The sequence below is a fragment of the Solea solea genome, chromosome 14 (assembly GCF_958295425.1).
Source record: "Solea solea chromosome 14, fSolSol10.1, whole genome shotgun sequence".
NCBI classification, from domain to species: Eukaryota; Metazoa; Chordata; class Actinopteri; order Pleuronectiformes; family Soleidae; genus Solea; species Solea solea.
In genome coordinates, this window is record NC_081147.1 from 420,190 (window position 1) to 442,774 (window position 22,585).

Below are 22,585 nucleotides of genomic sequence, written 5' to 3' on the forward strand. Positions count from 1 at the left end.
TCCACTGAGACCAGTCCTAACTGAACACGAGCGCTCACTCTGCCGCACCAAAGTCCACTGAGACCAGTCCTAACTGAACACGAGCGCTCACTCTGCCGCACCAAGGTCCACTGAGACCAGTCCTAACTGAACACGAGCGCTCACTCTGCCGCACCAAGGTCCACTGAGACCAGTCCTAACTGAACACGAGCGCTCACTCTGCCGCACCAAGGTCCACTGAGACCAGTCCTAACTGAACACGAGCGCTCACTCTGCCGCACCAAGGTCCACTGAGACCAGTCCTAACTGAACACGAGCGCTCACTCTGCCGCACCAAGGTCCACTGAGACCAGTCCTAACTGAACACGAGCGCTCACTCTGCCGCACCAAAGTCCACTGAGACGAGTCCTAACTGAACACGAGCACTCACTCTGCCGCACCAAGGTCCACTGAGACCAGTCCTGACTGAACACGAGCGCTCACTCTGCCGCACCAAAGTCCACTGAGACCAGTCCTGACTGAACACGAGCGCTCACTCTGCCGCACCAAGGTCCACTGAGACCAGTCCTAACTGAACACGAGCGCTCACTCTGCCGCACCAAGGTCCACTGAGACCAGTCCTAACTGAACACGAGCGCTCACTCTGCCGCACCAAGGTCCACTGAGACCAGTCCTAACTGAACACGAGCGCTCACTCTGCCGCACCAAAGTCCACTGAGACCAGTCCTAACTGAACACGAGCGCTCACTCTGCCGCACCAAGGTCCACTGAGACGAGTCCTAACTGAACACGAGCGCTCACTCTGCCGCACCAAAGTCCACTGAGACGAGTCCTAACTGAAGTTTAGCAGGTGGAACCTTTGTTCTCGCAGTAACAGACTCATTTTAGTGACGCACCACAACAAAATCTCTCCTTTATGAAAACAGGAAACAGGAAAGAAACAATGCACAACTAGCTTCTTACAAGGTTACAAACACACACGATCACAGAGTTTCTATTTCCACAGAAAATTATTGAAAGGAAAGAGAAACGTTTGTTCTAATATTGATGTTTCTTTCTTTCTATAAATGTTATACTTGACACACTGTTACACTTTAATGTCACACGTTTGTGTGTCTGCGGCGTGTAACGTCACACGTTTGTGTGTCTGCCGCGTGTAACGTCACACGTTTGTGTGTCTGCGGCGTGTAACGTCACACGTTTGTGTGTCTGCGGCGTGTAATGTCACACGTTTGTGTGTCTGCGGCGTGTAACGTCACACGTTTGTGTGTCTGCGGCGTGTAACGTCACACGTTTGTGTGTCTGCGGCGTGTAACGTCACGCGTTTGTGCGTCTGAGGCGTGTAACGTCACATGTTTGTGCGTCTGTGGTGTGTAACGTCACGTGTTTGTGCGTCTGCGGCGTGTAACGTCACACGTTTGTGCGTCTGCGGCGTGTAACGTCACACGTTTGTGTGTCTGTGGCGTGTAACGTCACACGTTTGTGTGTCTGCGGTGTGTAACGTCACACGTTTGTGTGTCTGCGGCGTGTAACGTCACACGTTTGTGTGTCTGCGGCGTGTAACGTCACACGTTTGTGTGTCTGCGGCGTGTAACGTCACACGTTTGTGTGTCTGCGGCGTGTAACGTCACGCGTTTGTGCGTCTGAGGCGTGTAACGTCACATGTTTGTGTGTCTGTGGTGTGTAACGTCACGTGTTTGTGCGTCTGCGGCGTGTAACGTCACACGTTTGTGCGTCTGAGGCGTGTAACGACACATGTTTGTGTGTCTGTGGTGTGTAACGTCACGTGTTTGTGCGTCTGCGGCGTGTAACGTCACACGTTTGTGCGTCTGCGGCGTGTAACGTCACACGTTTGTGTGTCTGCGGCGTGTAACGTCACATGTTTGTGCGTCTGCGGCGTGTAACGTCACACGTTTGTGTGTCTGCGGCGTGTAACGTCACACGTTTGTGTGTCTGCGGCGTGTAACGTCACACGTTTGTGTCTGCGGCGTGTAACGTCACACGTTTGTGTGTCTGCGGCGTGTAACGTCACACGTTTGTGTGTCTGCGGCGTGTAACGTCACACGTTTGTGTGTCTGCGGCGTGTAACGTCACGTGTTTGTGTGTCTGTGGCGTGTAACGTCACGTGTTTGTGCGTCTGCGGCGTGTAACGTCACATGTTTGTGCGTCTGCGGCGTGTAACGTCACATGTTTGTGTGTCTGCGGCGTGTAACGTCACATGTTTGTGCGTATGCGGCGTGTAACGTCACATGTTTGTGTGTATGCGGCGTGTAACGTCACACGTTTGTGTGTCTGCGGCGTGTAACGTCACATGTTTGTGTGTCTGCGGCGTGTAACGTCACATGTTTGTGTGTCTGCGGCGTGTAACGTCACATGTTTGTGTGTCTGCGGCGTGTAACGTCACACGTTTGTGTGTCTGAGGCGTGTAACGTCACACGTTTGTGTCTGCGGCGTGTAACGTCACATGTTTGTGTGTCTGTGGCGTGTAACGTCACGTGTTTGTGTGTCTGTGGTGTGTAACGTCACGTGTTTGTGCGTCTGCGGCGTGTAACGTCACATGTTTGTGTGTCTGTGGCGTGTAACGTCACATGTTTGTGTGTCTGTGGCGTGTAACGTCACATGTTTGTGCGTCTGCGGCGTGTAACGTCACATGTTTGTGTGTCTGCGGCGTGTAACGTCACATGTTTGTGCGTCTGCAGGCGTTTGTGGAGCTCGGCTCCAACGATCAGGCCAAAGATCTGGTGAAGTTCCACGTCAGTTCTCCTCTGACTGTGAACGGACAGAAGGTGGAGTTCAGCCTCTCCAACACATTCAACTTCCTGCAGGTACACACACACACACACACGCGCACACGTGCACACACACACACACACGTGCACACATCCCAGTGTCAGTGAACGTCAGAGTAATGAAAGTGTGTCATACAGAGCCTGGTTGCCACCTCAAACAAAGGGTCACATGGTTTGATCACTCCCTCATTCACTGTGACAGTGTTTCCATGAGCTACTGTAATGTCACATTACACACATCTATGTGCGTCCAGTGTTGCACTGATTCTTCACCAGGATCTTGTATTGATGATGGGTTTAGTCGGCCCACAGAGCAAAGCCTTGTCCAGCACATGCAGAGATTCTCAGTGGGGTTCAGGTCTGGACTCTGTGGTGAAAATCACGTCTCATGCTCCCTGAACCACAGCCTGATCATCCTGGAATATGCTCATGTCATCAGGGAAGAAACAAATCCTTACCTGTGTGCTTAGTTACATCCAGGTGTCCTCACAGTGTCCAGCAGAGGGCAGCGTTACCTCGGTCTGTCTCTGTCATTGTGTGATCCATAGATTTGTTGTTTTACATGAAAGTTTGTATATTATTAATGTTTGATTTAGTTTAACTTTGAATTTTACTTTATATTAAAGTCGCACACTCATTGTATCTGTATTTAAATATAATATGTACACATATATGTATATATTTGTATATGTGTGTGTGTGTGTGTGTGTGTGTGTGTCAGAGTTCAAAGGTCATCAGCTTCAGTCCAGCTCCAAAAGGAGACAACGGTCCATCTGATCTGCTCAGTGTGGTCCAACGCTTCGGTCCTCCACTCTACACTCTGTTCCTGCCGTCCAAGGTGACATCACCTTTTATCACTATTATCATTATTGTTATTATTATTATAATATAATTATAATAACAACAATAATAATATCGAGCTGCAACTAATGATTATTTTCTCAGTCAATCGTTTGCTCCATCAAATGTCAGAAAACCTTCGAAAGTGTTGAGCGGTGATTGTCAAACCTGGAAAAGATGATGTTCTCAAACGTCTTGTTTTGTCCACAAACCAAAATAATTCACTTGTAAATGATTGATTTCTTCTCAAGAGCAAAGAAATGAAGACAATACTCACATTTAAGAAGCTGAAACAACCAGAAATCGTGTTTTAATCATGAAAAAAGCTTCAATCCATTATCAAAATAGTTCATTCATTGTTTCAGCTCTATTATTATAATAATAATAATAATAATAATAATAATCATAAAGTAAAGGCTCAAACATTAACATTGACACATTTCTATATTTAATTCCAGGCGTTTGTGGAGCTGAAAAATGCAGCTGATGCTCAGAAGCTGGTGGATTATTATTCCTCTAACTCTCTGAGGGTCAACAACCACCTCATCACAGTCTGCTTCTCTGGAGAATACAACAGCCTCATGTCAGTGTCTCACGTCCTTCATGTCTCACGTCCTTCACATTTCATGTCTCACGTCCTTCACGGCTGTCGTCCTGCAGGCGCGTCACCTCAGCCAGGAAGTACGAGGAGGAAACACCAGCGAGCAAGAGGACGAGGACGAGGACGAGGACGAGGAGTCGCAGCCCACAGAGCGAGGACAAGACAGACGGCAAGAGGACGAGGAGGTCCAGGTCCACAGATGGATCCAGGTCCACAGATGGATCCAGGTCCACAGATGGATCCAGGTCCACAGATGGATCCAGGTCCACAGATGGATCCAGGTCCAGAGAGAAGAGGTCAGGGTCAAGAGATGAAACCAGGTCCACAGATACGTCTAGCAGAAACAGGCGGTCCAGATCCAGGTCATGTGGGTCCAGGACCAGAGAAACAAAGATGGAACCAGAGAAACCAGGTGAGTCTCACACGAGTGAAAGAATAAAAACAACTCTTATTTTGAAAATCTTTCTTCCCCTGTGACGACATGAAAACTCAGTCAGCATTTAAAACGGCTGATGTCATGTTCTGTCCACAGAGACCCAGACCAGGACTGATGCTGGACCAGGTCCTGTCCCAGACTCCAGACCTGATCCTGAACCTGAACCTGCAGAGAAGCAGCAGAGTGAAGAAGAAGAAGAGTGAGTTTAATATTTACAGAGTTTAAACTCAGGTCAGTAAACGCCTCATCTCTCATCTGTGAACTGATGAAACTGACGCAGGTCAGAGGACGAGAGCGACATCGAGGGGATGGAGGTGATCGGAGAGGACGACGAGGACGACGAGGACGAGGAGGACAAACACTGTCCAGCAGAGGACACAGAGACGCTCAGTGAAGGTAGAAATAAAAACTGAAATGTTTCTAAAAAATGACTGAGACAAAGTTTACAGAGGACATTTCTGTTTACAGAGAAGAGGGAGGACATGGACACAGAGAAGAAGGAGGACATGGACACAGAGAAGAAGGAGGACATGGACACAGAGAAGAAGGAAGACATGGAGACAGAGAAGAAGGACATGGGCACAGAGAAGAAGGAGGACATGGAGACAGAGAAGAAGAAGGACATGGACACAGAGAAGAAGGAGGACATGGACACAGAGAAGGAGGACATGGAGGAAAAGTCCAGCAGCGAAACCAGGAAGACGACAGAGACTTGTCCAGAGGACGAGGTAGAGAAAGAACACATCTGTCCAAATTGTCTTCATGTCTCAGTCCATGTCTGTCTTTGTCTCTTCATGTCCTCGTCTTTCTTTTCTTGTTTATTTGACGAGGACGCTGCATATTAATGAACACATTGTGACGCACATGACGTGGTGTAAATATGGCAGATTTAGCTCAAAGCTAATGTCCATCTGTTGTCCTCACATTAAAAGACAGACATACCATCAAAAACAACAGCATTAGCCATGAATAGAAAAGAAAACACAATATTAGCAGCAATTGTTCAGTAAATGAACATAAACGACAGATAACACACGAGACAAAGGCTACAGTGCTACTGTATTAACGTGCTAGCATGTGTGGTGGACACTTTTTAAAAGCTTTAAAGCTCTAATTCTGACTCTAATCCCTCTAATGAAAAGTGGGCGGTTCATTCAACACGTGCTTGTTATTCTAACCCAACAGTTTATTATTATTATTATTATTATTATATTATTATTATTATTTATAAGCAGAAATACAAAGATTTGCTTTGTTACGCATGTGTGTGTACATGTTAGCCTGTCGCTAAGTCCTGCTTAAGTCGTCGGTCTCTAGACCAGATCAGGTCCCTGCAGTTTTGGTCCAGCCATGGCAGGTCATCACGTGTCTCCTCCCTCTCCTGGTAAGAGGAGACATCACAGCTGATTCCTCGGTATTACATCACTACTGGGGGACGGGTGGACTTTAGACGCTCTGATAAACCTTCAATTATTGAGCTTTGATGACCAGAGATCAGGAAGTTAGAAGATCTGTCTCTGTCTTCAAATGTCTTCTAACCTTTGTTTTAATATTTCATCGTCTCTAAAGTGTCCACCTATGTCTTTGTCTCTCTTTCATTGTCTTCATGTCCATCTCTGAAGTCTCTGTGTCTTTGTGTCTTTCAGGAGGACACAGATTTCTTCTTGGACCTGGAGAACTGCATCACCCTGGACGAGCTGGAGGACGAAGAAGAAGGTTTGGAAACAGATTCAAGGCCTTGAAAAGTCCTGTTCAGTGTTGAAGCTTCAATGACTCGTCTGTTTGTTTTTCAGAGATCGCGGACGAACCCGAGGTAACGATTCAACGCCAGGGGGGGATTCCATCAAGCAGGCTAAAGGCAAAGCCAAGCTTCAATGGCCAAGTCAAAGAGGCGGAGATTAGCCCCAACTCAGTAACCATGGAAACTATGACTCTGGCTAAGCCTCAACCATGGCTAAGCCAGAACTGTGGCTCAGGTTTCCGTTCCATCAATCTGAGCCTCAACCCTGTTCCACCAAGGTGGCTAATGTGAATGCCAGCCATGTAACCATGGTAACTTATGCTGCCGGGCAAACCTGGTCTGTAGCAGGCTAAAAGTGAAGCTTAGCACCATCTATGATCAAAGAATGTCCAATAGACAGAAACAGAGACACACAACTGTCATGGAATGATAAAATAATATGTAAAACATAAAATTATATAATACAATGTATTAAAGAAATAATTTATACTAATAATTATATATTATCTATAAGTACATTAAAGAACACTATCACTAAAATAAAATATAATAAAAAATAAGACACAAATAAATACAAAATTAAACTAATTAGCAAAAAAATATAATAAAAGGAAATCGTCATTGTTTTGATGTAACAAGGGTTAGGGCCTCTGATTGATAGGAGATAGATGATTGATTTGCTGTCACCTGCATTCACTTACTGTAATAGGGGTCCTCGTCTCCATTGAATTGCTTGATTTGCTAAAATGATTCTAGATAAATAATCAATAGATCTGTCATATGATTATTTCCTGTAGAATGATAACCAACATTGCATTTCTTCATGTAATAATCTACCATCAATTGTATGATAAATGTGATGAGTCATGTAAAATACTTTGATTAAATGTAGCCTATTATTATCAAAAATGTAGGCGAGGCTACTTTATATAGCACATTTTAGCACAAGGTGATTCAAAGTGCTTTACATAAAATAAGATGAAAATACAACAATTCAACATATAGCATGTGGGACAAAATACAGAAGTAGCACAAATACAGCATGTAACAATGACACGCTTAAATGAAAAGGAGATCAATTCTATACAATTGGCCATGCAGGAAATAAATGAAAGCTATCCCATCGATTTGTATAACAATCAGTTGATAAATGTGATGAATATCACTTTCTAACATTACTACTAGGGCTGCCAAACGATCAAATATGGAGAATTTCACAATAATGCTATTTAAACTATGTTCATATGAATGTCACTTATTAGGGCTGTCTTTTTGTTCTCTGGGGATTTTCCTTTTCATTTTAGGGCTTTGGTTGCATTAATAGGTCCACATAATTGATCAGTTTAAAACTCGCTTTATTATTATTGCCCTTCTTTGGGATTATGTGGCTGTAATCCTCATATACCTCCATGAGGGGGGGCTGCAGAGAACATCTCTGCACATTCTTTTCCTCTTGCTTTTCGGCATTTTTCACAGTTTCCGTGCTCGACTAGAATGGGCTTTTTATTGTCCCTGTGGGCGTGAACAAGTTGAGGCTTAACAGGTGAGGCTTGACTAAGCCACAGATGGAGCCAGCTGATTTCACTTGATGGAACGACTTGGAGCTAGATTGGGAGATGGAGCTTAGTCAAGCTTCAAGCTTACACCTAAGTCTGGCAATTCTTAGCTACGTTGATGGAATACCCCCCTGGACGCCGTTGTTGTTGTTGTTGTCGTCGTCGTTGTTGACGTTGTGTGTCTGCGTTTACAGTCCTCGTCCACCAGGGTGGTTTTCTTCAAGAACCTGCCTCAGCGTTTCTACACAGACGAAGACTTCGTCAGACTGGTGGACAATTTGGGGACGGCGACGCGTTACTTCCTGCTCCGTCGGCGGGGACAGGTCAGAGGACAGAACGTCTTCACATGTTCAGACTTTGATGTCCCAGGTTCTGACGTCTGTCTCTGTGTCTCAGGGTTTCATTGAGATGTCCACGTCTTCAGACGCAGTCAAAGTCGTCCGAGACCTGAACTGCACGCTTTTCCACGGATCCAGACTCGACGTCAACGTGTCCCACAAATACAACAGACTCATCAACGGGTCTGTGTCCACCTCTCTGTCCTCTTTACTGGACTGGACAGTTGTCAGGTTCAGTCCTGATCCTGATTTTCTGTCTCTGCAGGTTTGACGTTCAGCTGGACTCAAACCAGGTGAACCGGAGCCAATCACAGGGTCGAGGCAGCACGAGGAGCAACGAGGGGACACGAGAGTCTGGATCCAGGAAGGCTCCGGAGGTAGAGTCTGGATCTGGATCCAGGAAGTCTCCACAGGTAGAGTCTGGATCTGGATCCAGGAAGGCTCCGGAGGTAGAATCTGGATCTGGATCCAGGAAGTCTCCAGAGGTAGAGTCTGGATCCAGGAAGGCTCCAGAGCAAGAGTCTGGATCCAGGAAGACTCCAGAGGTAGAGTCTGGATCCAGGAAGGCTCCAGAGGTAGAGTCTGGATCCAGGAAGACTCCAGAGGTAGAGTCTGGATCCAGGAAGGCTCCGGAGCAAGAGTCTGGATCCAGGAAGACTCCGGAGGTAGAGTCTGGATCCTGGAAGGCTCCGGAGGTAGAGTCTGGATCCAGGAAGACTTTGTCAGAAACCACACATCCTGCAGAACAGAATTGGACAGGGTGTCCAGACGATGAGAAGACGAGTGAGGACGCTGTGGAAAGTGAACAGGAATCCACAAAGAAAGACTCCAGAGAGAGTCCTGGTCTTGAAGAGGATCAGAACTCGGAGAAGAATCCAGATCTGCCACAAACTGAACAGGTGACACTCAGACGTTGTCCCGTTGCCGTGGTTACGTCACGTGACGCGGCTGTAGACTGAGTTTGTGTTTGACTGTGTTTTCAGGAGGCTGCACCTGTGGGTGGCGCCGCTGAGCCGCAGAAACCCTCCAAACCCGTCGGTAAGAAAAATCCACGCTGACAGTTTTCCGTCAGCGACACAACGGTGAAATGTTTTCTGTGCAGGGTCAAAGTTCGTGCGTCCGGTCGTCGCTTACCTGTGTTCGCTGTGTGACGAGATCTACGCCGACGAGGACGAGGCCAAACTGCGGCACTGCAGCAGCCTGACGCACTACAGGAAGTACCAGGTGAGCGAGGTCAAAGGTCAAAGGTGAGAGACGCCTTTAACGAGGAGTAACTGAAACACACGACCTTTGTTTTCCAGGAGAAAACGGGACTCGATCCGTGGACGAGCTCAGACGGAAGCTAACGCTGTACGTTATTTTAAAGACTACATTACCCAGAATCCCCGAGGACAGACTCGTCACGTTACATTTATTTTGTAAAAAACCACCAAATAAAAGTCATAAAGAATCAAGTTTGTTCTGTCGTGTGGAGACAAAGTCAAACTTTATTTAACAAACAAAGAAGCATGAACACAAAGTAAAAGCTCCAGTACGTGAGTTCATTTGTCCACTCAGTGTCCCAGGGTCAGATTTGATGTGACCATGGAACCACGTCTGGACTCAGGTGAGACCACGTCTGGACTCAGGTGAGGCCCCGCCCTCTCGGGCCATAAATAATACTTAACGAAACTGAAGCTGCAGCCGTACAAAATCTCACCGTGAGCCGGAGTTTGGACCTCCCTGTTCTAAACAAAACTGCGACAGTGCCGCGTCTTCAGGACGTCGTCGTGGTCTTCCTCCCTCTCTTCTTCTCTGCTTTCGCCTCCTCCTTCTCCAGATGTTTCTGAAAACACAGCAGCAGATGTTAGAGTGGGCGGGGCCGGTGTGTGGGCGTGGCCGGCGTGGCGTCTCACCTGCAGCTTGTCGTAGTGCGTCTGGCTGCTGCAGTGGACTTTCTTGGCCTTGTCTTCGTTTGTGTAGAACAGGAAACAGACTCGACAGTAAAACCCGGTCTTCACGTGTTCCACACCTGAAAACAAACACGTTAATCCTTAATCTGTGTGTAATCCCAGATCAAACATCAGAGATTAACTCTGCGCGCGCATCTTTCCTCACCCACGGGCGTGTCGGCGTCGTACGGCGGCAGCGGCAGAGACGCCGCGCTGGGTTTGTTCTCAGCAGAGGGAGGAGCTTCAGTCTGTCCGTCCTGATTGGTGGACATCTCCGTCTGCTCCACTGGCTCCTCCTCCTGTTTGACCTCCTGCAGCTGATGAGACAACCTTTTAATCTCACTGGTCTTTGAGTGTGAGCTCAGTGCTGCTTCTCCTCACTCACCTCCTCACTGCTCTTCATCTTCTCCTCACAAACTTCACTCTCAACGTCTCCCTCCTCCTCCTCCTCGTCCTCCTTTGTCCCCTCCTCCTCTTTCTTCTCCTTCTCCTCGTCCTCCGTCTCCTTGGCTGTCTCCTCCCTCTGTTTCTTGGGTGGAGGTTCCTCGTCGTGTTTGGACGACGACTTGTTGCTGCTGTTTTCTCTCTTCTGAGCAAATGAGCTTAAATGTCTGAACACAAACAAACATGACTCAGCATTACTAACATGACTCGGCATCACAAACATGACTCGGCTTTAACTTTGACTGAAAAACCACGACTCAGCATTACTAACATGACTCAGCTTTAACTTTGACTCAAAAACCACGACTTGGCATCACTAACATGACTCAGCTTTAACTTTGACTGAAAAACCACGACTCGGCATCACAAACATGACTCGGCTTTAACTTTGACTGGGCTTGACTAACCCGTGTTTGAGCTGCCGGTACTTCCTGCTCACGTAGATGGTCAGACGTTTGCCGCCGAGCTTCTGAGCGCTGGCCCTGCAGTCCTCGGCCATCTTCTCGGCGTCGGCTGCTTTCTCCATCTCGATGAAACACTGAAGGAGGACGAGAAGCGGATCAGCGCTGAACGTGACGTGGAGACGCGAGGGAGCACCAGTGTTCTCACCTCTCTCTTGATGCGGTTGAGGAAGTACTTCCTGACGTTCCCGTACGGCTGAGCCAGCCTCAGGACGTCGTCGTCCGTGTACTTGCCGGTGGGGAGTTGACCCACGTAGATGACCTTACTGGAGCCGCACTGAAGAAGAGAGACGGAGAGGAAGATCAGAGCCACGCCCACAGGACACGGCGGCCGCCGCGGTGGTGACGGCGCTCACCTGGATGGTCGGGTAAGTCATGGAGTGACTGATCCTGACGGGTCGACTGCACACGGACGCCGTCACGTTACTGTTGTAGAACTTTGCCATGGCTCGAGCTTCATCCTCTGTCCTGAACTGAAGGTACGCCTGAACAAACACACACACACACACACACACGCATGAGCACCAACCACTCACGCTCTGTCGGCCATTTTGTGTCTGACCTCGTACCTCTGGTCGTAAGTCCAGCACCAGGTGTTTGACCACTTCACCAAACGGGTCGGCGAGTCCCAGCAGCTCAGTGCGGAAATTATAACCACGTCTGAAACCCACGATGTTCACCACACGCATGCCCTGAGAAAACACACAAACAACACACAAACAACACAAATAACACACACACACAAACAACACAAACAACACAAATAACACACATAACACACAAATAACACACAAATAACACACACATACACACAAACACAAATAACACACACACAAACAACACAAACAACACACATAACACACAAATAACACACACATACACACAAACACAAATAACACACACACACAAACAACACAAATAACACACATAACACACACATACACACAAACACAAATAACACACACACAAACAACACAAACAACACACATAACACACAAATAGATGCTTTTAAAGGGAAAAACTTAACAAAAGTGCAGAAAATCAACATCACATGATCTCGTCTTTATCTCACTGTGACACAAGTTTATAAACCACGCCCACGCGCACACACACACACAGTCACTTAAACCCCATGAGTTCAAATGTCTTATTTCGTTATTTTAAAATAATCCGTTCAGATTAACGTCAGTGACACAGAGTGACCACACTGCCTCGTGTGGTCACTCTGTGTCACTGAGGTCTGGTGTGGTTCAGTTTCCTCTCAGTGAGATAACGACGTCGTAGACTTGGTTGGTTTTATTGATTTATTGATGATGACGATGAAGAGCAGATACTCACTCCTTTCCTCGTGTTGTCTGTGGAGAAGAAAAGAAAACTGGTTTCATGAACTTGAATCATCACAGTAAGCGATGCTGGTTAATCTGAGTTCATCTCAGTTAATCTGAGTGAGAGCAGTGTTCTGGTACCGAAGTTCTCGCCGTCTCCGAGCTCCTCGTCCTCGTCCTCTTGAATCTCGTCCAGCGTCACAAAGTCCTCCATGTTCTCCATGAACTCCTGATCCACCTGTGGACACATCACAACACACAGTTCTCCGGGGTCAAAGGTCAGAAGTTCCAGACCAGAACCCACTGAACCTTGTTTGCGTCCGTACCGTGTCAGCGGTTGACTCCGCCTCCAGTGCCTCTGAACTCTCGGCGGCTTCTGCGTTTGCTGCTTCTTTATTCTCGTCTTCCTCTGTCGTCACGTCAGCTTCTGTTGGTCCAGTTTGTCCCTCTGGCCCCGCCCTCTGCTCCGCCTCACCTTCAGCCCCGCCCACAGGCTCTGGAGCAGCGTTGAGGGCGTCGTCACCAGGCGCCTGTGAACGCCTCACACGTTAAACATCTGGATGATTTACAGTCAGAGCTCCGTGTTTGTGCCGGTGTTTCCTCACCTGCTCCTCCTGAACGCCTCCTGGTGACTCCTTCACTGGCTCCTCCCCAGACTCCGCCCCCTCCGCCTTATCGTCTCCATCGGTTCCCGGCTCCTCCCCCTCCCCGTCAGCTTCGTTCTCTCCTTCCATCACTCCGGACACCTCCTCCTCCTCTGAGGCAGCTTTCTCCTCCTTCTTCTCCTCCTTCTTCTTCTTCTTCTTGTCCTCGTCTCTGGTCCTGGACGAGGATTTGGTCGACGACGGCGTCCTGGAGTTAGAGGAGGTTCTGGAACCCGAGGAGTTGTTGGCGCTGCTGCTCCTCGGGCTGCGTTTGTCTCCGGCAGAACTCTGTCTCTGATTAACACTGAGACACAAGTCAGGGGCTCTTATTTTGAAAGGAAATCCTCCAGGCTCTTTTGTTTTTAACGAGAACACAAAAACATTTAGAATGACAGAATAACTTCTTTTTTTTTACAGAAATACAGTCAATAATAATAATATTAGCTGATGTTATTAATGCTACTGCTGCCACCTTGTGGTGAAAGGAAGGTCCAGTAGTGACGGCAGAGATAAAACTGTGAAACTGTCAATCATTGTAAAAACCCCGGACACTCACGTCAGAGTCTTGTACTTGGTGCAGATGTTGAGGCGGATGTGGCGCCCTCTGATGGTCAGCGGGTTCACGCTGTAATACTTCACCAGCATCTCGGCGTCCTGCGGCGTCCCCAGCTGCACAAACGCCTGCGCGAAGAAGAAGAGTAGCGTGAGAAGGTGGAGAGGGAAGAAGAGTGGGAGGAGTTGGGGGCGGAGCATCTCCCACTCACCTGGTGGGCCAAAAACAGGTGTTTCTCCACGACGCCAAAGCGTCCAGCGATGGTCAGCAGCTCCTTCTTCTTGTCGTCTTCTCTGGGAAGGTTGGAGAAGAAGACCACCTTACTGCTCTGACCTTTGACCTCCCGCCCTGACCTGTCCATGGACGTGTTGGAGGAGCGATCTTCCTTCTGAGGGTCAGACAGCAGATCAACATGGTGTTAGAGTGTGAGGCTGGAGACGTCGTCATGGTGACGTGGAGGTTACCTCGATGAACATCTGTCTGGTGGACAGGTAGAAGGTGATGGGTTTGCCGTGGAGCAGCGCCGGGTGTTGATCGTAGTAGTTGACCATGTCCTGCGCCTCCTCGTGACTGCTCATCTCTAAGAACGCCTGAGACACACACACACACACACAGTCAGCTGTGGGTAAAACCATGTGGTCAGGTGTGGAGCTCGGTTCTGGAGCTCGGTTCTGGACCTGTACCTTGTTCCTCAGGACCACATGTTCTCTCAGGACACCAAACGACTCCGTGAAGGCCAACAGAGCTTTGTTGTTGATCAGGTTCTGCTCGAATTTAGCCACGACCACTCTGCTCCTCATCTGAGGACAGAAGAAGACGCTGATCAGCTTCACTGACAACGATCAGCAAAGTGATGAAGAACAACAGACCAATAACTCAGACATCCACCTTGTTCTGTCCCACCGGGTTGTTTCCTGACGGACCAGAAGCTCCGCCTCCTCCTGACAAACACACACACAGTGAATGTGACATCGTAAACTGCGACGTTTGTCCATCAGGACGTCCGTGTGTCTCTTACCCCAGCTGGACGACATTCCACCCACCGCATGAGAGGACATGGGGGCGGGGCCAAGAATACCAGGAGACATGTTGGAAGTCTCCAGTGTCCCCCTACTGGACAAAGAGGACACACACAGATATTTAAGACGGACTGTGTGTGTTTGTGTGTTTGTGTGTGTGTGTGTCTGTCTGTCTTACTTTCTTCCAGAGGACATCCCAGGATCCCAGTCCGGGTACCTGAACACAACACGACACAGTTACACACTGATCTACACACACACACACACACACACACGATCATCAGTGATGTCATCAGAGACTCACATGTTGAGGAGAAGTCGATTGTTTTCAGCATGACGCAGTCCGTTAACGTGCTGGTTCCACTCCTACACACACACACACACACACACACACACACACAGGGAATCATTCTACAAGGCTGGGACAGGGCTGACTGTGCTGTGAGCGCCCCCTGCTGCCCACTCTCAGTCAAGACAAAAGAAAAAACTGACTTTCACCACTTCACAAAAGACTCACCTCATAAAATCTAAGTCACATGATCACGTCTTTATCTCACTCCTCCACACACACACACACACACACACACAGAGGATCCACTGCTGCCTCCATCACTAAGTTCAAATGTCTGATTTTGTCTCTTCAGTGTTTGAAATCCTTCATTCAGATTGACGTCAGTGACACAAAGTGACCACAGGAGGCAGCAGAGGAGCAGCAGCTAACATCACTGCTTTTCTCTGTGAGGTTTGGTGTGAGAGAGTGAGTGTGTGTGTGTGTGTGTGTGTGTGTGTGTGTGTGTGTGTGTGTGTGAGAGAGTGAGTGGTTTGGAAAGGTCTGACCGTGAGATAAAGACGTGAACGTGTTCTTCAAACATCGCAGACTTAAACTGACGTAGAATTTAAGAGGCGAGTCCTTTGGCGGACATTTTGTTCTGACTGAGACTGAGCCGCTGTGTCTCGGGCTGGTTCTCAGCAGCAGGGGGCGCTCACAGCACCGACGAGGGTCAAACAGCTTCACAGGTCAAAGGTCAAGTGTTTTAAAGCAGGTTCTACTTTAAACTAACGTGTTTGATTTCAAATCGATGATAAAAATGTGTTTGTTAACGTTAAACACAGTCTGTGATGTCATCATGTCAGCAGCTGCTGATTGGTCCAGGACATGTGAGACATGTGAGACATGTGAGTCTGGGCTACATGAAGAATAAAGCTGATGTTTACTCAGAGACATGAACACATGATCTAAGTGGACCAAGGTTTATCTACAAGTGGACTGATGGTGAAAAAGAAGATGAGGACAATCAGATCTGACTGTTTTGTGTGGTCATGTGACTTAAACAAGGAAGTAACGAGATGTAAAGTGGACGTCCAGCAGGGACAAGCCGACGTGGACAGAAGACGAGCTGAGCTCATGTGTCTGAACAGAGTAACAGTTAAAGTCAGTCCCAGAGGAGAAGTGGGAGGAGTCTGGGCGGTACTCACCATCACGGAGTGAACGTCAAAGTCACAAAGAGAGCACACATGAGGGAACATGGCGGGCGTGACTCCCAAGAAGTCTTGGACTTTTCCGTTGGACGGGGACCCGATCCTCCTCTGCATAAAGACGGAGTCTGACGGTGGAGGCCCCGCCCTGAACCCGCTGTAAGAATCGCGGTGAGAAAGCTCGGAATATGACCTCTCTCTGCTCCCACCCACACCGCCATCGTCGCCGCTGTAGTCTAAGCCGTAGCCACGGCTGGAGGAGACGTCCTGCAGGGAATTGAACCCAAAGTCCGTGGAGGTCTGGGCTCGAGCTGAACCCTGACCCAGAGAGGGACCGCCCATCCTCCCCATGTGCATGTCCTCCCAGCCGTCCCTGCCGCCTTTATACGCAGCATCAGAAGACATAGAGGACGCTGGACGCCGCTCTCCCGTGTCGCCCTTGCGGTTCTTGAGCTGCCGGAGGATTTTGGGCAGAGTCTCCACGCTGATCTCCTCCTCGGGGATTTCAGCCAGCGCGTCCAGGTCTGACGGCGACAGACCCAAACTGGCAAACAGCTTCATGGTGCTGCCCAGATTGTTGCCGCCGCCGCCGCCGCCGCCACCACCACCACGCCGGCTGCCGTCCTGGCCCTCCATGCCCCCGCCCACCCCAACACCGGAGGCCACACCCCCCATCTGCCGTCCACTTCTCTGCTCATTCATGCTGAAGTTTAAAGTCTCTGCAGCGGCAAGGAGGCCGCGGCCCACGGCGAAGTGTTTCTGACCGTCCGACTGTGACCTCTGAGACATGACGTCACCAAAGTGTTGCAGCGGCTTCAGGTGAGTCAAGACAAGCAGAGAAAAAAAACACCAAAAACCTCTGTTTGTTTAAAGGATGGAGGGAAGAGACAAGTCAAGCACAAACTCCTCCCCTTCCTCTCTGCAGAGCCTCTGATTTCAGCTGAAACACAAGAATGAGGAAGAGACAATTCTTCAGAAGCTGCCTCCAACTGAGGGGCGGGAAGAGGACGAACACGAGCCCGGTCACCTGTGCAGGTGTGTGTGCGTGTGTGTGTGTGTGTGTGTGTGTGTGTACACACGCTGTAACAACATGACAGGCACTTTAAGGAGTTAAAGAGTCAAAGTTCACCATAGATGAGGAGGAAGAAAATGTAGAAAGAGAGATGAACAAACTCATGTTTACTCTCATAAACCTTTAACATAAAGATGTGAAGGAAAGACGACATTAGACTCCAGCGAAAAACAAAGAGAGAAACTACAGAGATTTGGTTCTTTTGAACAAATTGACCAAAGAAAGACGATCTGATTATTTTACCTTGAATCAGTGATTATAAGGAAAGATGTGGACAAACACTGAGCTCTGCTTCAATGTTTATTCTACAGCTGCAGCAATTCATTCAAACCAGGTTCTGTGATGTGTCAGCTTCTTAAATGTGAACATTTGAAAACATCATCATTTCCAGGTTTGAAAAACTGTTTTTAAAGTTTTCTGATATTTTTCGGATCAACAGATTAATCGAGAAAATAATCGACAGATGAATCGATCATTAAAATAATCGTTAGTTGCAGCTCTTAATATTAATACTAATTATGATGATGAATCAGTAAACATAAACAAGTATACATCATGTATATCACAACATGTCAATGATGACGCTGCAGTCGATGTTTTTCCTACACGTGATTGAAGATTTTAAGATTTTAAGTAAAATAGTCTTAAACTCTGCTGTAAAAGACTCAGAAATATGTTATTTATTTATTTATTTATGATTCAATAGTTTCAGAGATAATCATGTCATCATTCATTCAGAATCGATGCCATATTTAAACGTGTGCGTTCAAATACCTGAAGAAGCTCGGTTTGTTTTTACAGCGAAAGTATAATAATAAATGATATTACATTATTATTATTATTATTATCATTATTATTATACATTTTCAAAACCTGGAACAAAATGTTTTGAAATGCAGAGCTAAACCCGAGTTAGCAGTGATGCTAACGACGCTAAGTCGCTGGAATAACGACGCTAATGTGGAGAAAAACGGATACGTCTTCGTTTGCACTGAAGGAATAATCGATTAATTAAAGCATCAAAATCCTTAAATGAAGAAAAATAAATCAGTAAATGTGTGATCGATACTAAACTGAACTGTTAACATTAGCATTAGCCTCTTGCTAGTTGCTAAAGCTAACCTAACCGTGTTTTATTTAATGCGTCATGTTTCCTGACATGAAACCACGAAAACAAAGCGCTGCGTCATCGTGTCTCGTGATTTAAGCGTATCTCTAAATGTGTACATGATATTAATAATGATATTATTAATAATATCATAATAAAAACGTGATTTACCTTAGTTTGTCGCTCACGGTCCCGGTTAGCTCCGATAGCTAAATGAACTCGCTGAGCACGGAGTTATCGCGAGATTTACTCCCTGCTCTTGTTTGGCGTTTGTAGATTGCAAATCTCAACTGGGCGCACACCGCCACCTACTGTACTGAGTAGGCAGTGTCGTCATGTAAAATCAGGTTCTGTTGTTTTCCTGATTTATTTACGTTTTTAATAGTACTTTATTTTTTATTTTCTCCCATAGAAAATGAAATGACAGAGCAGATAAAAGACAAATTAACCATTTATTTATTTTAAAATGCACAGTATGTATCAATAACCAGGATCAAATTGCATTCACCTTTTAATTAGATAACTTAGATTTAATTTAATTTGTTTTTCACCCACAGTTTTAACAGTTTACTAAATATTTGTTACACTCCTCACATTTACATTATGTACATACAATTTCATTTCATTCAATTTTTATATTGTTCCTCTCTGTATATTGTGAGTCTTGCTGCTGCCACACTCTTATTTATTATCTATTCTATTTTTTAAAAACAGAAAAGCAAACAACTGTAAAAGTAGGTTTGGAAAGACGATTCCAAAAGACTGAAAAGTGAAGTTCCACCTTTTTTATTTTCCAATACAAACAAAAGGCTTAGAAAGAAAGAAAGAAGTCAGTCAGTCAGTCCTGTGTGTGTGGTCGGTGAACGCAGCACAGCAGTTCATCCAATCACGTGTCGAGCTCAGAGTGACGTCAGCGATGTAAACAAACAGAGGCAGCGCGGCCATTACAGTCAGTGTTGACGCTCCGTGTTGATTGTGGGATAAATTCGCTAAATTCAGGTAAGAAACTAAACGTTAACAGTGAGTTTGTTTCCTGTGACGTCACTGCGTGTTTGTTTAAAACGCGTGTGTTCGTTAAACGTGTTTTTTGGTCCGTGTTCGCGGTGAAAACAGCAGCTAAACCGTGACCGTCCTCTGTCTACCGCAGGTGACCGCGAGGCGGCGTCACTTCCTCTGCGAGCGCGAGACACGGCTTCGTTTAATCCCGGGTTTAAACCGGGTTAATATCCGTGTTCGTGTGGTTAAATCACCACTGAGTCCGTTGTTAATACGCTTTTTTTTAGTTCACATTCACCTTCAGTGGGAACAAAGGAACAGATGTGAACGCGATCTTTTCTTCTTCGTCTTCTTCAATGTTGGCAGTGATTCGAGTCATTTCCGGTGCAACTTATTCGTTTTCCGGTTGTTAGCAAAGCCATGTTTGTTTGTAGCAAAACTTTAATATTAAACGGGGTTTTAATCGACTTGAAATCGTTTTTAATCGTTCTAAAACTACAGTACAAAGTACAACATTCACGTATCTGTACTTTATTTATATCTCTAGTAACTTGTACTTTTACTCCACTACATTTCCTCTAACTCTCTATGTTACTCGTTACTACCAAATAAAGCCAGAAGAAGAAGAGTTGGTATTATGGTCTGTATTTATATCGAGCTTTTCTAGGGTTGATGAAGTGTTTTTCACTAGAGTTTTCACACGTTCACACGCTGTGACATGGAAGCCCTGAAGCTCAGAAGAAGACTTGATACTTAAATACAGTAAATGCAGTAAATGTCATAAACTTTAAGACTTTTACTGAAGTAGTATTATAATCACTTTAAAGAACTTTATACAAGACTGTGAAACTGTGGATTAAGCACAGTCTGTGTGGATTATTATTATGTTTTATTATCACGTGGTTCATTCAGGAACCATCGTTGCTTTGATCTGTGATGAAAGGCTTTGATCATCTGTTTAACAAAAAATACCCCTTTGATGTACAGAGCCCTGTGATGGCTTTGATCACACAGAGACATGCTTTGATCTTTGTAGTGTCTTTGGTTCAGAGCATCACAGACGCGTGTGTGTGTGTGTTATAATGAGTTTAATTGAAAGGTTTTCGTTGTTCTGAAGCAAACATGACGATCAGTAACCAGTTCATCCTGAGCAGCGACGTGGACTCTGACGCCGACCCGTTCGCCGAGTACATGTGGATGGAGAACGAGGAGGAGTTTGACAGACAGGTGAGGTCAGAGGTCAAAGTGAATTCCAGTTGTCCTGTTTCAGGAAATAGATTATATCAATTTTTAAGTTTGTTTAAGTTTTTATTTTAATAGAGACTCAGTGAAGCATGTTAGACATGTGTAAGTGATTTAACACACACACACACACACACAGGAGCTGCTGCTGCTCCTCTGCTGCCTCCATCACTAACTTCTAATGTCTGATTTTAGTGACTTTAGACTTAACTCAGTGACACAAAGTGACCACACGAGGCAGCAGAGGAGCAGCAGCTGGTTTTCTCTCTGGACTTTGGTGTGGGAGAGTGAGTGCTTTACGAGGGTCTGTCTCACAGTGAGATAACAAATGTCAACATGTTCTTAAAGATATCGTAAACTTAACCTGACATAGATTTATGTGTAACCTGATCACTCATCAATAACGTGTGTGTGTGTGTGTGCAGGTGGAGGAGGAGCTGTGGGAGGAGGAGTTTATCGAACACTGTTTCCAGGAGATGTTGGAGGAGGAGGAGCAGTGGGAGTGGTTTATCCCGTCCAGGGACCTCCCCCTGCAGGGGGAGGTCGCTCAGCTGGACTCTGACATGGTGGTGAGTTCAGGGTGCGTCGGTGATTGTCAGCGCTCACTGACGGTCCGCACAGCACTGACGTGATCTCGTCTCCTCCGCAGATGAACAGCAGCCTCAATCCCAACGCCAAGGAGTTCACCCCGGGCATCAAGAAACATGTCATGTGACCTGTCATCCCCCACCCCCCCCAACCCGTACTGTGACATCATCTACAAGATGTCTGCCGTATTCTCCTCGTCTGATTAGCCTGATGTGTCGCCAAAGTCTGAGCTTTGCACGTGATCGACTTATGAGTGATGTCACTGTTACTGAGCACCTGTGTGTGTGTGTGTGTGTGTGCGTGTGCGTGTGTGTGTGTGTGTGTGTGTGTGTGTGTGTGTGTGTGTGTGTGTGCTCTGATGTTTCATCTTTTATTTTGCACTTTGGTAGAAACAGTCTTTTATTCTCTCAGCACTTTTTAACTTGTTTTTGATCCATGTCTGAGGTTTTTCTGTCCCTTCTGGTCTCTGCTGGACCCTGCAGGTCTCTGGTAGACCCTGCAGGTCTGTGTTGGACCCCACAGCTCTGTGTTGGACCCTGCAGGTCTGTGTTGGACCCTGTCTGGTCCTCAGATCAGTTTTATGGTTCTCTGTTGCCTCATTCACTGATGTTTATGTTGAGTTTTGTACAAAAAGAAAAAGTTGTAAAAAAAAAAATCTATTTTTTTCTGAAAAGTCTAAAAAAATAAATGTTTATGCAAAAAAGCATCTGTTGTTTCCATGGTTACGTCTGTTTGAGCCTGTGTTTCAAGCTCCTCCCACTCATGTGGGGTATGTGTGTGTGTGTGTGTGTGTGTGTGTGTGAAAAACAGCTGATCAATAAATGATGATTTTATTGATCAGCTGATGAGACAGAAATGAACACACACACAGTGTGTTATAGAGGAAGCGCCACTTGTGTGTGTGTGTCCAGCAGGGGGCGATAATGACTCACCCAGGTATGTTTCTTCATAGTTAAAACACTTTTTATATAAATATTTATAAAACTGTAAACATTTATATAAATATTTATATAAGTGTAAACATTTATATAAATATTTGTATAAGTGTAAACATTTATATAAATATTTATATAAGTGTAAACATTTATATAAACAAATATTTTATTAATAATTTAGATTTAATTAGAATGTTTTCAAAGTCAATCTGCTGCTGAACCAGCAGAGGGCAGCAGAGACACAGACATCCTCACCACTCTGTGTGTGTGTGTGTGGGTGAGAGGGGCAGGCGCGAGCTGAGAGCTGATTGGACGGAGGAAAGTGTCAGGGAATGTGCAGCCACAGATGTCTGCACGGGGTCACGACCCCTGTGTCTGTGTCAGGACCACCCCCTTCATCTTCATCATCACCATCATATTCTTCATCATCATCATCATCATATTCTTCATCTTCATCATGTTCTTCATCTTCATATTCTTCATCATCATCATCATGTTCTTCATCTTCATC

At 46.4% G+C, this 22,585-nt stretch overlaps 3 protein-coding genes across 13 annotated transcripts in view; 2 read left to right on the top strand and 1 right to left on the bottom strand.

Annotated features, from left to right (window-relative positions):
• Positions 1-9,734, top strand: part of matr3l1.1 (matrin 3-like 1.1) — a 14,682-nt gene extending 4,948 nt beyond the window's left edge. For 2 of the 10 annotated variants that reach the window (XM_058649122.1, XM_058649123.1), the window contains exons 8-23: positions 2,679-2,804; positions 3,490-3,606; positions 4,067-4,191; positions 4,269-4,621; positions 4,742-4,844; positions 4,926-5,041; positions 5,141-5,373; positions 6,292-6,361; positions 6,439-6,458; positions 8,137-8,265; positions 8,339-8,463; positions 8,546-8,657; positions 8,730-9,179; positions 9,264-9,318; positions 9,383-9,504; positions 9,582-9,734. In XM_058649122.1, coding sequence (XP_058505105.1) covers positions 2,679-2,804; positions 3,490-3,606; positions 4,067-4,191; positions 4,269-4,621; positions 4,742-4,844; positions 4,926-5,041; positions 5,141-5,373; positions 6,292-6,361; positions 6,439-6,458; positions 8,137-8,265; positions 8,339-8,463; positions 8,546-8,657; positions 8,730-9,179; positions 9,264-9,318; positions 9,383-9,504; positions 9,582-9,626 — 2,301 coding nt within the window. In that variant the 3' untranslated portion in view covers positions 9,627-9,734. Of the gene's footprint in view, positions 1-2,678; positions 2,805-3,489; positions 3,607-4,066; positions 4,192-4,268; positions 4,622-4,741; positions 4,845-4,925; positions 5,042-5,140; positions 5,374-6,291; positions 6,362-6,438; positions 6,459-8,136; positions 8,266-8,338; positions 8,464-8,545; positions 8,694-8,729; positions 9,180-9,263; positions 9,319-9,382; positions 9,505-9,581 lie in introns of all 10 variants that reach the window. The other 8 variants (XM_058649128.1, XM_058649130.1, XM_058649124.1 and 5 more) reach the window with 8 other exon arrangements.
• A 1-nt stretch (position 9,735) lies between these two features.
• On the bottom strand, positions 9,736-18,570 carry matr3l1.2 (matrin 3-like 1.2). The gene is made up of 22 exons (XM_058649132.1): positions 18,485-18,570; positions 16,134-17,073; positions 14,962-15,023; positions 14,836-14,874; positions 14,657-14,751; positions 14,527-14,579; positions 14,322-14,438; positions 14,103-14,228; positions 13,850-14,026; positions 13,642-13,766; positions 13,047-13,389; positions 12,768-12,971; positions 12,583-12,679; positions 12,455-12,471; positions 11,686-11,808; positions 11,473-11,601; positions 11,265-11,393; positions 11,063-11,193; positions 10,597-10,822; positions 10,378-10,528; positions 10,176-10,291; positions 9,736-10,105 (listed from the first exon to the last, which is right to left on the bottom strand). Exons 2-22 carry the CDS (start codon positions 16,920-16,922, stop codon positions 10,037-10,039), a joined length of 3,318 nt encoding a protein of 1,105 aa, XP_058505115.1. The 5' UTR covers positions 16,923-17,073; positions 18,485-18,570; the 3' UTR covers positions 9,736-10,036.
• A 635-nt stretch (positions 18,571-19,205) lies between these two features.
• Positions 19,206-21,937, top strand: LOC131472213 (polyadenylate-binding protein-interacting protein 2-like). Of its 2 annotated transcripts, none has more exons than XM_058649133.1 (4): positions 19,206-19,312; positions 20,427-20,536; positions 20,977-21,120; positions 21,201-21,937. In XM_058649133.1, exons 2-4 carry the CDS (start codon positions 20,432-20,434, stop codon positions 21,264-21,266), a joined length of 315 nt encoding a protein of 104 aa, XP_058505116.1. In that variant the 5' UTR covers positions 19,206-19,312; positions 20,427-20,431; the 3' UTR covers positions 21,267-21,937. The 2 variants fall into 2 exon arrangements, with proteins under 2 accessions (XP_058505116.1, XP_058505117.1); XM_058649134.1 differs by lacking the exon at positions 19,206-19,312 and adding an exon at positions 19,370-19,731.
• The last annotated feature ends 648 nt before the right edge of the window (positions 21,938-22,585 follow it).

Bases quoted from the DNA above. Each gene is read 5' to 3' on its own strand.
- matr3l1.2 (XM_058649132.1), bottom strand. From the start codon at position 16,922: ATGTCTCAGAGGTCACAGTCGGACGGTCAGAAACACTTCGCCGTGGGC. The intron at 14,229-14,321 runs GTACAGGTCCAG...TGTGTGTCTCAG, and splicing joins ATGTGGTCCTGAGGAACAAG to GCGTTCTTAGAGATGAGCAG. The intron at 12,972-13,046 runs GTGAGGAAACAC...AGGCGTTCACAG, and splicing joins GAGGCGTTCAGGAGGAGCAG to GCGCCTGGTGACGACGCCCT.
- LOC131472213 (XM_058649133.1), top strand. From the start codon at position 20,432: ATGACGATCAGTAACCAGTTCATCCTGAGCAGCGACGTGGACTCTGAC. The intron at 20,537-20,976 runs GTGAGGTCAGAG...GTGTGTGTGCAG, and splicing joins AGGAGGAGTTTGACAGACAG to GTGGAGGAGGAGCTGTGGGA. The intron at 21,121-21,200 runs GTGAGTTCAGGG...TCTCCTCCGCAG, and splicing joins AGCTGGACTCTGACATGGTG to ATGAACAGCAGCCTCAATCC.